A 14,296-nucleotide genomic window follows, 5' to 3' on the forward strand; every position below is an offset into this window, starting at 1 on the left:
AGTCATTTTTGCCGCCCCAAGCAAAAAAAAGAAAAAAGCCGCTTGGACTCTGCTGCCCGAACTGCCGAAGCAAAAAAAAAAACCAATGTGCTACCCCAGGCACGTGCTTTATCTGCTGGTGCCTGGTGCCGGCCCTGCCTGCTTATTTTGTGAGCATTCTGACAAAGGACGTTCATGAGAAAGCAGCACTCCCTTGGCAAGTCCTGCCAACCAGGCCATTATTGGCATCTTAGCCAGTTTACTTTACTCACCTCGACCTCCCATCTCAGCAAGACTAGACAAGGGTCAGAGCCCAGGTCCCTTTGGGGATTAAAAAAATCTGTCCTTTGACAGTCAAGATGCAGCTGCGCTTGTGGTGCATTTTAACTTCCCTTTGGGAAAAGATGACTGCTCAGACTCTCTTCGTCATTCTGGTTGTGCTTCTTTTGATTGCTGATCATGTGAAAAAGAGACGTCCCAAGAATTTTCCTCCTGGGCCACTACTTTTTCCTTTCGTTGGCACTGTGGTGGACTTTAAGCAGCCCATCCACCTCGCTCTGCAGAAGGTAAGAGCCTGACTGAGATTTATCGTATGAATGCTTTGCACGTACGGAGCGTGTTCTGTAGCAGACCCTTGGAAATGCTTTACAGACAGTAAGCCTTACAACAGCCTGTGATGTAGGTAACTGTTACTGGACCTCCCTGGGTGCAGAAGGGACCTAAATGCAACAGAACTCCAGCAGAGAGGGTGTGTACAGGCTGACCCCATCCCACCTCTGCCTCTCTGTGGTATCACGGAAGGGCTGAGGCAGATTGGGGAAGGGACGATAGGTGATTGGTGGATCCACAGCTATGCAGACTTATGAAGAGCCTTTGTCCATTTACTTTGCCTTTGTTCTGGTGTCCAGGATTTGTCCCATTCCATCTATTTTACAGATGGAAAAACTAAGGCACAAAGAAGTTAAGTGCCCATGTGACTTGACCAGGGTCACACAGAGAAGCAGTGGCAGAGCCAGGAATAGCATCCAAGAGTCCTAACTGCTGGTGAAGTCAGTGGTGCTATGACTATTGACACCAGCTGAGGATCTTCCCCCCAAAAAGTGGAGGAGGGGGCTTACCCTCCATTCAACTGGCTGGGCAAAGTAACATCCCTCTGGGGTCTGGCTTGTTTTCTTTTGCTATTACTTTAAAATGTGCCTTCACTTGTGTTGCAACCAGCCTAGGCCTGGGTGCTGTTCTCACAGGCTCCCATTCCTCTTCAGTGAAGCCTGGGGGAACTTGGGAAACACTTATTGGGAGTGCGACATGCCTGGTAGCTTTAAGTCATCAAAATAACAATTACACTTGTAACACAAGGGCCCTTTATAATTCCTTGTACTCATTTTGCTGGGCCGAAGAAGGAGCCTACAAATAACAAAGACATCCCTTTCGGGCAAAGCGTTAAGGGCATTATCAATGCTTTTAGGCCTCTGATTTGTCCTCTTCTTCCCACTCAGCACTGTTATAATCTCATGGAGAAAACATTCCTGATCCTAAATGGCAACGTTCTCTTCCATTCCTGGGAAAAGAGAACATGTGGGACCAAAAGCTAATGTTCAATGAAGGAGGTATTAACCTGCTGAGGAAGATAAGGGCTGACCTAAACATTAAGCACAGTCTGACTCTGATTGGTGGTGGCAGGTGTCTTAAACCCTGTCCATACAGACACTATATGCACACATTGGTAAGGGAATGTGCCATGGAGAATCCAGGCCTTGGCAGATGCTGCATAAGCCAATATGCAAAGTTCAAGTTCTAACCGCCTAGGATTAGTTCTACGTGTGTAAAAGTTGGGGCGGGGGGAGGGCAATGGAGATGATGAGGAACCATTATAATGGAGTTTATCTTTTTTTGATGACAACTTTGGCCCAACATTGGTCCCATATGTGACCTAACATTCTAGGAGGACCATCTGGATCATCCTCTAGCATTAGTGTTCCAGTGTGAAAGAGTCATGTTGAAGTTATACAGAGCAGAGCTTTAGGCGATGCCTATGGTCAGCTTGCTAAGAAGACATCTCTCCTACACTACAGCTTGCCAGTATTTTTGTACCATCTCCATCCTTCCAGTGGTTAGTTTGACACAGAAGGTAACTAAATCAGAGGAATGTGTCTTTCAGCTTATTGGCCGTTATGGCAACATTTTCAGTGTGCAGTTTGGAAATCTGACATTTGTGGTGGTCAACGGATACCAATTAGTGAAGGAAGCTCTTGTCCATCAAGCTGAAGTATTTGCAGATCGACCACATATACCACTTCTCCGTGAAATTTTTAAAGGCCTAGGTGAGTTCCCGTGATGTGGTTGTCATTGTTTGCTACTTTGCCTGATTGGCATCATGACCATTCAGTAAATAAACAAATAAATAAATAGGCTGAATTCTGCCCTTGGCTACAATCCCAGCAACTTTAACTGGGATTCACAGATGCACAGGAGAGTTGGAATTGTTCCAATGTTTCTAAATCTCAATGGGGAAATATTATTTTTCTCTCTCTCTCTCTCTTTCTCTCTCTCTGGAAGATTGGGAGATGGGATCGTTCTGACTGGTTTCACTGAATTTAACATGAGAGATAATATGGAGTGTAAACAGCTCCTTCCTACTTGGGTCAGCTGGACACCATAACATATAAAGCACTTTTGCTGAATAGGGCCCAGACACAGCTGCCACTGAAGATAATGGGAGTCTGTCAGTACAAACGGAGTGTCTGATTCTGCTGCCTATACTCAGACTGAGTAGTACTTACAGGAGGAGTCCACTGAGGTCAATGGGACTGCTCACACAAACAGCTACTACTCAGTGTGAGTGAGGCTGGTGCAATCAGGCCGTTAGTAAACACCTCAGCATTCGGCCCAAATATCCTAGAATCTGTTTATACCTGGGGATCTATTTAGTTGAAAGGAGCTAAATAAATGCAAGGGGTCAGACACATTTCAAGAGTTTCACAGGAGATGGGACATTGGGAGGGGTGGCCAGAGCTCTGAGGTGGCACCGAGCATTCTTTCTCTCAGGTGCTTGGCTGGCTGGTTCTTGCTCACATGCTCAGAATCTAACTGATTGCCTATCTGGGGTCTGGAAAGAATTTTCCCCCAGGTCAGATTGGCAGTCACCATGGGTTGGGTTTTGGTTTGTGTTTTTTTGCTTCCTTCTAACGCATGTGGGTGTAGGTCACTTGCCAAGGTTTTGTGGGTATATCTCACTGAATCATTTCCCTGCCATTGCAAGGACTGGTCCCCCTCTGTCCCTCCTATAGCACAGAACAGTCTCGTCTCCTGTGGACTGCAATACTTTGGTCTCTTTCAGTTGTTGGGTGGTCTTGGTGGACTGTGATATACAGGAGGTCAGGCTAGATGATCTAGAGGTTATCTCTTTGGAGTGTGGATTTTTCACATCCCGGAGAGATGTTTTTAGCTCCACTGATGTAAGTTTTCTGTGTAGACCAGCCCCTGTGACTTTTTTTTTATTCCCCCATTACTTTTCTTTCCTCCAGCTGCACGCAGCACCGCAGCTGAAGCTTACAAAGAAAATCACATCCCACATGCAGGTCTCCCAACACTGTAATAGCACTAACAGTAAACTATTTGTGCTTACCCCTTTTATTCACACAAAGCACAAGAGAAAAGGGGGAAAAGGCAGATTAAAGCAAATCTATAAAGCTAGCTCCTGAGTGTAAGCTGATTTCTTTTGGGTTTTAATTCCCATGCAAAAATGTAATTTAAAAATAAGGTGTTTTTTTTAATATTCTAAATCATTTTTAAACTATTTCCTGCATACGGCAAAACAGATCATGTTTGTTTCACTGCAGGGCTGATATCATCAAATGGACATATCTGGAGGCAACAAAGAAAATTTGTTTTATCAGCTCTGAAAAGCATTGGTGTAAGCTTTGAAGAACGAATACAGGAAGAGAGCAGATATCTTACTGAAGCAATAGAGGAAGAGAAGGGTAAGAAATGAACTTACATTTTATCCTAAGATTCTAGCTATGCTTTTCTCAGGACAATCACACAGACATCTTGATCAGCCCCCTTGATAAGCGCCAACCCTACCCATGGTCTTTGGTGAGCCTAGGCCAGAAACAACTGGAATGGTTGTGACTCGTAAATATATGCACCATGATGGCACCAGTGAAAGGAATAAACATAGGAAAATAGAAATTGCCATATGAGATCAAGAGCAGGGCTCTATCTACTCTGATAGCCTATCTCCGAAACTGGCCAGCACAAGATGCTTCAGAAGGAAGTGCAAATAGGTCCATAATGGACAATTATGCAATAATCTGCCCATACCAGAGGTTTATCTATTATTTTCTTTTTATTATTTTTATTATGATAGGGCCTAGGAGCTCCAATCAAGAATCAAGGCTTCTTTGTGCTAGAGAATATGTTTTATATGTACTGGGAAAATAAACATAAGAGATTTCAATAGTATTTGGATAAATAACAGAATAGCGCATGCAATGCATGATGTAATCCTTATTTTAAAAAAGCACATGATTTATATGTATTATATTATCAAATAATGGATTTTTAAGCAGCCATCCAGACTTGTTATCCTCCCATAACTTTCTATTTGTCTTTTATAATTACCGGTATATAGGCATGCCAAGAAATCCATTCCTGTGTTTTTTGTGGAATACAGTTAGTATGCAATGTGTAGAGGAGAGCTAATCTTTAAAGGGATGCAGTCTGGTTGTTTAGGACCAATAAGAAAATGTTATTAAAATGTACAAAACCTAAGACTATATTAATATTATAAATGTTTTCCTGGATACTTTAGTTGGGTTTCCCATGCAATATTTAAAACCCAGACGTGTTAGCTTTGTGCTAGTGCACAAAAGTTGAAAGTGAAATTGACTAGAAACTGACTATAGAACTGTTAGAAAATAAGAATATTTAGACCTTATGTAGAGCTTTTCCATATGTAGATGTTAATATCCTTTAAGTGGATGAGTAAGCAAATATTAACCCCATTTAATAGATGGGAAACTGAAGTCCACAGAGGTTCAGTGGATTGCCCTAGGTGCTAACAAGCCAGTGTAGAGCTAGAAATAGGACCCAGGGTTCCCTATTCATTTGCCACACTGAATGTAGCACAAAACCAAAACAGTATAAGTGGTGAAAAGTAAATTGGATTTAAAATAATATTTCAGTTTTAAGAATCTAGGGTGGTATTATTACACTAGTCTGGAATGTTTATAAACTGACACTGTCCCTATATTTTCTCCTCCAGGGCAACCATTTGACCCTCATTATAAAATTAATAGTGCTGTTTCAAATATTATCTGTTCCATCACTTTTGGGGAGCGCTTTGAATACCATGACAGTCAATTCCAAGAATTACTGCATTTGCTTGCTGAGACATTACTCCTCATAGGAAATTTTTGGGGCCAGGTAAAGCTGGTTTGTTTTTTGATTTCAGACACCTGAAAAGTAAAGTAGTTAGAGTGAGAACAGAATCAAGAGAGGTGAATGTAACTTTTCCTATGTAAAAAAGTATAATGATATATGGGAAATGACCATGTATTCCTTCACGTGAGTATCGCATACTTGATTCTGGTTTTTATTAGGGCTGTCGATGAATCGGTTAACTCACATGATTAACTCAGAAAAAATTAATTGCGATTAAGAAAATTAATCATGATTAATTGCAGTTTTAATTGCACTGTTAAACAATGGAATACCAATTGAAATTTACTAAATATTTTTAGATGTTTTTCTACATTTTCAAATATATTGATTTCAATTACAACACCGAATACAAAGTGTGCAGTGCTCACTTTATGTTATTATTTTTATTACAAATATTTGTACTGCAAAAATGATAAAAGAAATAGTATTTTTCAGTTCACCTCATACAATGCCATAATGCAATCTCTTAATCGTGAAAGTGTAACTTACAAATATAGATTTTTTTTATTGCATGACTGCACTCAAAAACAAAACAATGTAAAACTTCAGCACCTACAAGTCCACTCAGTCCTACTTCTTGTTCAGCCAATCACTAAGACAAACAAGTTTGTTTACATTTATGGGAGATCCTGCTGCCAGCTTTTTATTTACAATGTCAACTGAATGTGATAACAGGTGTTCGCATGGCACTTTTGTAGCCAGCATTGCAAGGTATTTATGTGCCAGATATGCTAAACGTTCGTATGCCCCTTCATGCTTCGGCCACCATTCCAGAGGACATGCTTCCATGCCGATGATGCTCATTAAAAAAAAAATGGGTTAATTAAATTTGTGACTGAACTCCTTGGGGGAGAATAGTATGTCTCCTGCTCTGTTTTACCTGCATTCTGCCATATATTTCATATTCTAGGAGTCTTGGATGATGACTCAGCACATGTTGTTCATTTTAAGAACACTTTCACGGCAGATTTGACAAAACGCAAAGAAGGTACCAATGTGAGATTTCTAAAGATCACTACAGCACTCGACCCAAGATTTAAGAATCTGAAGTGCCTTCCAAAATCTGAGAGGAACGAGGTGTGGAGCATGCTTTCAGTAGTCTTAAAAGAGCAACACTCCAATGCGGAAACTACAGAACCCGAACCACCAAAAAAGAAAATCAACCTTCTGCTGGTGGCATCTGACTCAGATGATGAAAATGATCATGCATTGGTCTGCAGTGCTTTGGATCGTTACTGAGCAGAACCTGTCATTAGAATGGACGCATATCCTCTGGAATGGTGGTTGAGGCGTGAAGGGACATATGAATCTTTAACGGATCTGGCACGTAAATATCTCGCGATGCCGGCTACAACAGTGCCATGTGAATACCTGTTCTCACTTTCAGGTGACACTGTAAACAAGAAGCAGGCAGCATTATCTCCTGCAAATGTAAACAAACTTTTTGTTTGAGTGACTGACAGCAAGAAATAGGACTGAGTGGACTTGTAGGCTCAAAAGTTTTACACGGTTTTATTTTTGAATGCAGGTATTTTTTGTACATAATTATACATTTGTAAATTCAACTTTTATGATAAAGAGATTGCATTACAGTACCTATATAGGTGAATTGAAAAATACTATTTCTTTTGTTTTTTACAGCACAAATATTTGTAATAAAAAATAAATATAAAGTGAGCACTGTATACTTTGTGTTTTGTGTAGTAATTGAAATCAATATATTTGAAAATGTAGAAAACATCCAAAAATATTTAAATAAATATTGTTTAATAATGCAATTAATCATGATTAATTTTTTATATCGCTTCACAGCCCTAGTTTTCACATAAAATCCCACACTTTGATAATACGGTGTGGGTGCTAGAAAGACAGAAAGAAACCACCAAGTATGATGGTTTTTTCACATCCAAGCCACATGAAAACACAAATGTGTGGTCATGATACAAATCCTGTATCAAGTCAGGTTCATTTAAATGGTTTATCAATAGATGTATCTGGGAAATTTCATAAACTTCTACAGTTTCTATGGAAAATGGACAAAATTATCCTTAAAATTTTCTGCTGATTTCCCCTCCCCCCAGTTTTTAACCAGCTTTATTTGTGAATCATACTGGGGATGACCATAGCACTTACCTACCTCACAGAGGTGTTGTGACAATAAATACATTTAAGACTGTGATTGAGATCTATTGATGCAAAGCACTCTACAAGAGCTAGATATTAATTATTATTATTTGTTAGTGGGCTGGCCTGAGTTTCCAGATCTATAACCAGATCAGGCCAATACTGACTGATTTGGAGTTTAACCGTGAATAGATTATGCAGTTCTGCACAAGGTGGGTCAGACTCTGATCTCAGTTACATCTGTAGAACTCCACGGTCAATTGATTTATTATTCTGGGTCTACACCATGAGACTCTGGTTGGGTTTTTTTAAGCTTTTGTTTCAGATAAAGGGACTTTATTGGCCAGTGTGAGTTCTAAAAAAATAAACTTTTATTATCAGAAAACAGTGGGCCTGAATCACACCAATTTCACACCAGTGTAACTCCATTAACTTCAGTGGAATAACTCCTGATTTGTACTGGTGTAAATGTTTGGAGAATCAGGCTAATCCTAGATGTGTTACACTGTAATAGATTTTTTTCTTGATCTAAGAGGTATTAATTTGTCCTGTTCATCTTACATCTTAACAGCTGTATAATGCTTTCCCCTGGCTAATGAGGTGGGTCCCAGGGCCCCATAATAAAATTTTCAAACATTGGAAGAAACTTAAATATTTTGTGAATGGAGTGATTGCAAAGCACAAAGAGGACTGGAATTCATCTGAAACCCGAGACTTCATTGACTGTTATCTGAAGGAAATAGAAAAGGTAAGAGGACAACGAGGATCAACAATTTACTGTGCAACAGAAAGAAATCAATAGACAACGCTCAGAATTTAGACGCTAGCTGCTCAGACAAACTATCTGGAGGCGTGTATGTAATTCAGATTTTGCCATTCTAAATTGCCTGGTGCTCACTTTTAGGACAAAATTTTCTAACAGAAGCTGTTTGAATGGATAGTTATTTTTCATTTAAAAGTACTTAAAATGGAGAAAAAGCTCAGCTTATGTGCAGCATGCTGTTTTAAAGCACTTGGAAGGTCACTTAATCTAACATCTATGAGATGTCTCAAAGACATTTTTTTAATGAAATTTAACATTAAAAAATGCAGTCCTTGATTTGCCAAAAGTCACTGCCCTGCCATACTGCATATGGGATTTTCAAAATGGTCTAGGGGATTTAAGAACGTATCCCAAACTAATGAATATAAATCAGAGGCCCAGTCCTGAAACTCTGATGGACATGAGTAATATCAAAGACATCAATAGGACTCAAGTATCAGAGGGGTAGCCGTGTTAGTCTGAATCTGTAAAAAGCAACAGAGGGTCCTGTGGCACCTTTGAGACTAACAGAAGTATTGGGAGCATAAGCTTTCGTGGGTCAGAACCTCACTTCTTCAGATGCAAGTCTGAAGTCTTGCATCTGAAGAAGTGAGGTTCTGACCCACGAAAGCTTATGCTCCCAATACTTCTGTTAGTCTCAAAGGTGCCACAGGACCCTCTGTTGCTTTTTATCAATAGGACTGTTCAACTGAATATGGTTTTCTAACATGACTATGATTTACAAGATTGCAACGCAGAAGGAATGGCGGGTGGGTGGGGGGTGCTAAGGTGCATTTAAGTCATCTTTGCACCCTCCTCCTCTAGGTGCCAGAAAGGCCCCCGGAGTAACTTAGACAGCCCCGGGGGCCTAAGTTACAGCAGCCTTCTTGGGTGGCTCTATGGGCCGCAGCACTGAACCAACTGCCTCATGCTGTGGTTCTGCTCCTGACACATTTCCTGCCCTGGGATTAGGAAAGCGGTCCTGGGAAGACAGCCTGACAGCCATCTGTCCCATTGCCTCTATTGGGGGGGATCCTCCTCCAGGTGTCACCAGGGCTTTTGGGGCCCCCTGCTTTGACCTTCTTACCCCAAGTAAAGGGGCTGGCAGTGGGGTGCAGTTCTCACCCTAGATATATGAAAAAGCCAAGACTGAGGTTTCCGAGGTAGTGTAGCAGATTAGACACACATCTTCTCTTAATTTAACAATGACCTCAATTTGGGGAGGCCTTAGGTTTTCTTTTGGGGGGGATAATTTGCCTGTCCATGCGATAAAGATGGGTTTTTACCACATATAACTAATATATATATATTTCCACTTACATTTTTTAAAGTCTAAAGATGATTCCATCTCTTATTTCAATGAGGAAAATCTACTGTGTTCCACACTGGATCTGTTTTTAACTGGGACCGAAACATCTGCCACAACCATACGCTGGGCTCTGCTCTACATGGCAGTGTATCCCAAAATTCAAGGTAGATTTTTGTAATGGTTTAAAATTGAAATTGTCCTTCCTTCCTTTCAGTTTATTCCCTAGAGGTCTGATCCAAAGCCAACTGAAGCCAGTGGAATTCTTCCCACTCACTTCTGTGAGCTTTGAATCAGGCCTTATGTTCTGACCTTAAATTCCTTAGTGAGCCCCCGTAGCTGAAAGATTGGCTTTCTCACTTCCCTGGGAACAGCACTGAGAACAACAAATGAAGACTTATTGTACTGGCTAGATCTGAGCTTCAGCACTGGAAATCCTCAAGCTAGTGGTGTCTTTGCAGTTCCAAGTGCAAAGGTCGCTGCAGAATAACCACCACAACTACGAGAGGGAAAGGACTGTCTAGTAGTAAATGCACAGAACTGGAAGTCCTGGGAACTGACTTCTTCTTGGCTTTGCATTGACTTCATGTGTGACCTTGGACAAGTCACTTCACCTCTCTGCATTAGTTTCCCTATCTGTAAAATGGGAATAATGATTCTTAGCTACCTCACTGGGGTAATGTGATGCTTGCTTAATTAATTAATATTGAAAGGCATACTGAAATCTTGAGATAGAAAGTTCTATAAATGTATGATGATTTATTATTAATTGGCACTTTTTCTCACAGCCTCCGCAGACATCCCAATGACAGAGTGGTCATGAAAAATGAAGGCCTGACCCCAAATCCATTGAAGTCAGTGGAAAGACTCCCATTGACTTCAATGGGCTTTGAGCCAGGTCCTGACTTACCTTCCACCACTTGAGGTCTAGAGCTAATTCCTTGCAGGCATGGTCAAGGCAGGTTGGCAAGGCAATGCGAGGGAGCCTTGCACTGCTATTGCCGATGCTGTACCTTTCTGTGACTACGCACAGCATTTACATCCAGGATTTGAAAGGAGGCACCTGTCACTCAAAGCACTTTAAAAATAAAAATGCAGCTGAAAATCTGAACAATTGAAGGCTCTCTAAATAGAAAACTGCTCCTCCTTGTCACAACTGTTAACGTGGCTATTGGCTTCTTTTCAGAGAAAGTGCAAACAGAAATTGACACAGTGATTGGCCAGTCCCGGCAACCAATGATGGATGACAAAGAGAATATGCCGTATACCAACGCAGTCCTCAATGAAGTACAAAGGATGGGCAACGTAGTACCTATAAATGTGCCCAGAATGGCAACCAGTGACACTACACTGGCAGGATTCCATTTGCCAAAAGTAACCTGAAAGGAAACTAAGCCTTCCTTCCTTCTTCTGTTGGTTTGATGTTAGATCTAACTTTGAATTCTTTTATGGCAAAATCTCATATAATTTAAAAGGGGGTGAAATCCTTAGGATCCAATAGCAATTTGACAGAGTACTTTAGAAATGTCTCTAAAAACAAAAAGAATTTAATAGAGATTGGTATCATTTTCATGACTTTTAAAATCCATCCTATAGAATTCTATAGCAGTAATATAATTCTTCATTACATTATATATGATGGATCTAAAATTCCATAGAAAAATTATAATTTTCTATTAAGTTCTACAGAAGTTCTCTATAAAGGAAAATTTTCTGGAGAAAGGAACTATCTAAAAAGGGCTTCATTCTCATTTTACAAAAAAATAAAATATTCATTTAATTCCTTGATTTTTTTCTGTGCACTGCACAGACTTCAGTTTTGGTGTTAAGAAAAATACAATCTAGGGTAATTTCATGAATTATATGAAACTGTGACCCAGAGACCATGGGAGCCAACAGGAAGAGGACATAGAGTTTTGATATGTTAGGCTTACGTGTCTTAGGAAACTCCGCTATGATAAATAAATAGCACTAACGAAAAGCTAGTTTTTAGCAGCACACACACAAGCACCAAGCTCTCATTATGACAGTAAATATCAAACAGCCTGTTATTTCTTACATCTAACATGATCAGTTGCCTCATGGAGAGAGATGACTTCTTAATGTTTGTACAATCAATCCTATAACTTGACTGCAGTGTTTGCCCCTCTCTGGTGGAGGGTGGGAAGTTTCTTGTTATATGGTAGCAATTTTAGCTAGCTGGAAAAAAAAGAAAGAAAAAGCACAGGTGAAGCAAGTTTTGGTTTAAAACCTTATGTACACACAGAAATTGCACTAGTTTAAAATCAATTTGAAAAGTTAAACTGATACAAACTCCTGTGTGGACACACTTTTATTGGTTTTAAACTGGATTCTGTTGGTTTAGCTGTACTAACATAATTGTAATTTATTGACACAAGCCAAACCAATAAAAAACAGACTGCAAACGAACAAAAAGTGTCTGTGCAGGGTGTTGCACTGGTTTAATGAAGGTCTTGTCTATACAAGGCAGTACAGGAAAATTAATCTGCATTAACTAAATGGGTGAATTTGAAGTGGATTAGCCCTAAATCCCTGTGTGGATACTGTGATTAAACTGAATGAAATCCACTTTAATTCTGAATTAGTGCATTCACTCAGGGGTTTAAGTAATTTAACTAGTCCACTTCAAATTCACACCTTTAGTTAATTTGGATTAATTTTCTTGGATGTCCTTGTATAGACAAGTCTTAAATTGTTAAAGAAACACACCTTTAATTAAACCAATTCCACTGTGTGTGTGTAGATCAGGTCTAAGAGAAGTAATAAAATAGTTTTAAAAACAAAATGGCTCAATATGTAACCTTTGAGCACGCTCACCGACTTGTTTTTAGTTCCCATTCTCCTCCTCTCCCTTTGCAGGGTACCACTTTGATCCCCAGTTTGACATCAATAATGTTCGACAAGAATGTGTGGGAAACTCCTGACACATTTAATCCTGAGCATTTCCTGGAAAATGACCAGTTTAGGAAGCGGGAAGCCTTTCTGCCTTTTTCTGCAGGTGAGATCATGTGTGAGGGAATGTTTTTGCATGAAAAGGCCAATGTCATATTTTAAAAATAGATGAAGCTCGGAAGTGCCATCCCAGGACAGACCAATAATCCATCTTGTCCAGCGTTCTGTCTCTGACACTAGCCATTACCTGATGCTTCAGAGGAAAACTTAAATCCTGGTAATGGGCAGTACTAACTGGGCAACATCGTACCACAAAGGAAAATTCCCTCCTCACTCCATCTACCAATGCAGGCTTTTTTACTGTATTCATTAATAGTGTAAGTCAGCTGTTAACTGGTTTTCAGAGTTTGTCTCTAAGAACAATCTCCAACATTTTTACTAAGTGGTAAAGCTCTGAGGACAGTTCCCACAATCTTGTTGGAGAACATTCCCTCCCCACTGTCTACGAAGAGATGTCTCATGCAGGAGAATGTTCAATGGACATATGAGAGGAGGAAATATAGGGAAGAGGATATCTAGGAGCCATCATAACTCTAGCTAAGTACAAAGGATGATCATAAAGTCTTATTCAGCTTCTCATAGTGGGGATTTGTCTGTACAGTATTAGCTCAGAGGTAGTGGCAGACTCATAGTCCAGCCACTAGAGGGGTTCAAAGACCCACAGTGGTAATGTGGGTATAATTAGAGATATCTAGAGCTCCTCTGAGACTATCAGTACATTTTATAATAATAATAGTCCCCAAATCTTACATAGCGTTTTTTCATCTTAGAAAGAACATGTCAAACATCATAGTAATACTACTGATTAAAGTAAGGCAATGGGCAAGTTTTTCAGGGAACTTACCATATGAGTGAATTTTTAATGAACAGAACTCTGTTTGGTATCACTTAACCCTGTAATTGTAGCAGTAATCCATCAGCTGCTCTTTCTTCCCCTTCCAGGAAAGCGGGTATGCCCTGGAGAGCAGCTGGCTAGAACAGAGCTGTTCATCTTCTTCACCACCCTTATTCAGAAATTCACATTCCGAGCTCCGGAGAACGTGGAGTTAAACTTTGAATTCACAATAAGCCTCACACGCTGTCCGAAGCCGTTCCAGATTTGTGCTGTTTCTCGCTGCTGAAGATCAGGAAGATTTTGTTGGTTTTGCTTCTCATTAAACACCTGCTTTTCATGCAGAAAAGCTCCCCTCCCTCCCCGTCCGCCCCATTACTTTAGTTTTCTCTATTATCATTTCCCCCCCAATTATTTTGTGCCAGGAGATTCCTAGCAACCAGATTATGGGTTGTGGGACATCTGTGCCCCTGAGGTTGCTCCGGGCAGCAGTAATGGGTATGTTACCTAGCGTACACTGCCCTTTGGTGGGAGTAGCCTGATTCTCCCTGAGGTCTGCCAAGGAATGGCTCTTACTTGATGCCGCTTGTCTCAAAGTGACAAGACAGTGGGAACCACCACTTGATACCATTATGGCAGTGAAAGCACTCAGACACAGCTGGGAGCCTGGGACATGAAAGCAGCAGTTGGACTTGCCAGTGGTGGGAAATATGATTCTTAAACAATTGTGGAGGTGGATGGAGTTCACAAGTAGCACTAGAACCCAGATCTCCTAGATTTCAGGTTGGGTCAGGGATCTAGTCAAACCTTTGGCAGACTCTAGTCAGGGTTCCTG

General features: G+C 40.5%; 1 protein-coding gene across 1 annotated transcript; it reads left to right on the forward strand.

Moving 5' to 3' along the window:
* Positions 1 to 338: 338 nt before the first annotated feature.
* On the forward strand, positions 339 to 13,750 carry LOC128842154 (cytochrome P450 2J2-like). Its single transcript, XM_054037926.1, has 9 exons — positions 339 to 545; positions 2,138 to 2,300; positions 3,819 to 3,959; positions 5,246 to 5,406; positions 8,120 to 8,296; positions 9,682 to 9,823; positions 10,843 to 11,030; positions 12,537 to 12,675; positions 13,572 to 13,750. Exons 1-9 carry the CDS (start codon positions 339 to 341, stop codon positions 13,748 to 13,750), a joined length of 1,497 nt encoding a protein of 498 aa, XP_053893901.1.
* The last annotated feature ends 546 nt before the right edge of the window (positions 13,751 to 14,296 follow it).

Source organism: Malaclemys terrapin, chromosome 8, assembly GCF_027887155.1.
Source record: "Malaclemys terrapin pileata isolate rMalTer1 chromosome 8, rMalTer1.hap1, whole genome shotgun sequence".
NCBI classification, from domain to species: Eukaryota; Metazoa; Chordata; order Testudines; family Emydidae; genus Malaclemys; species Malaclemys terrapin.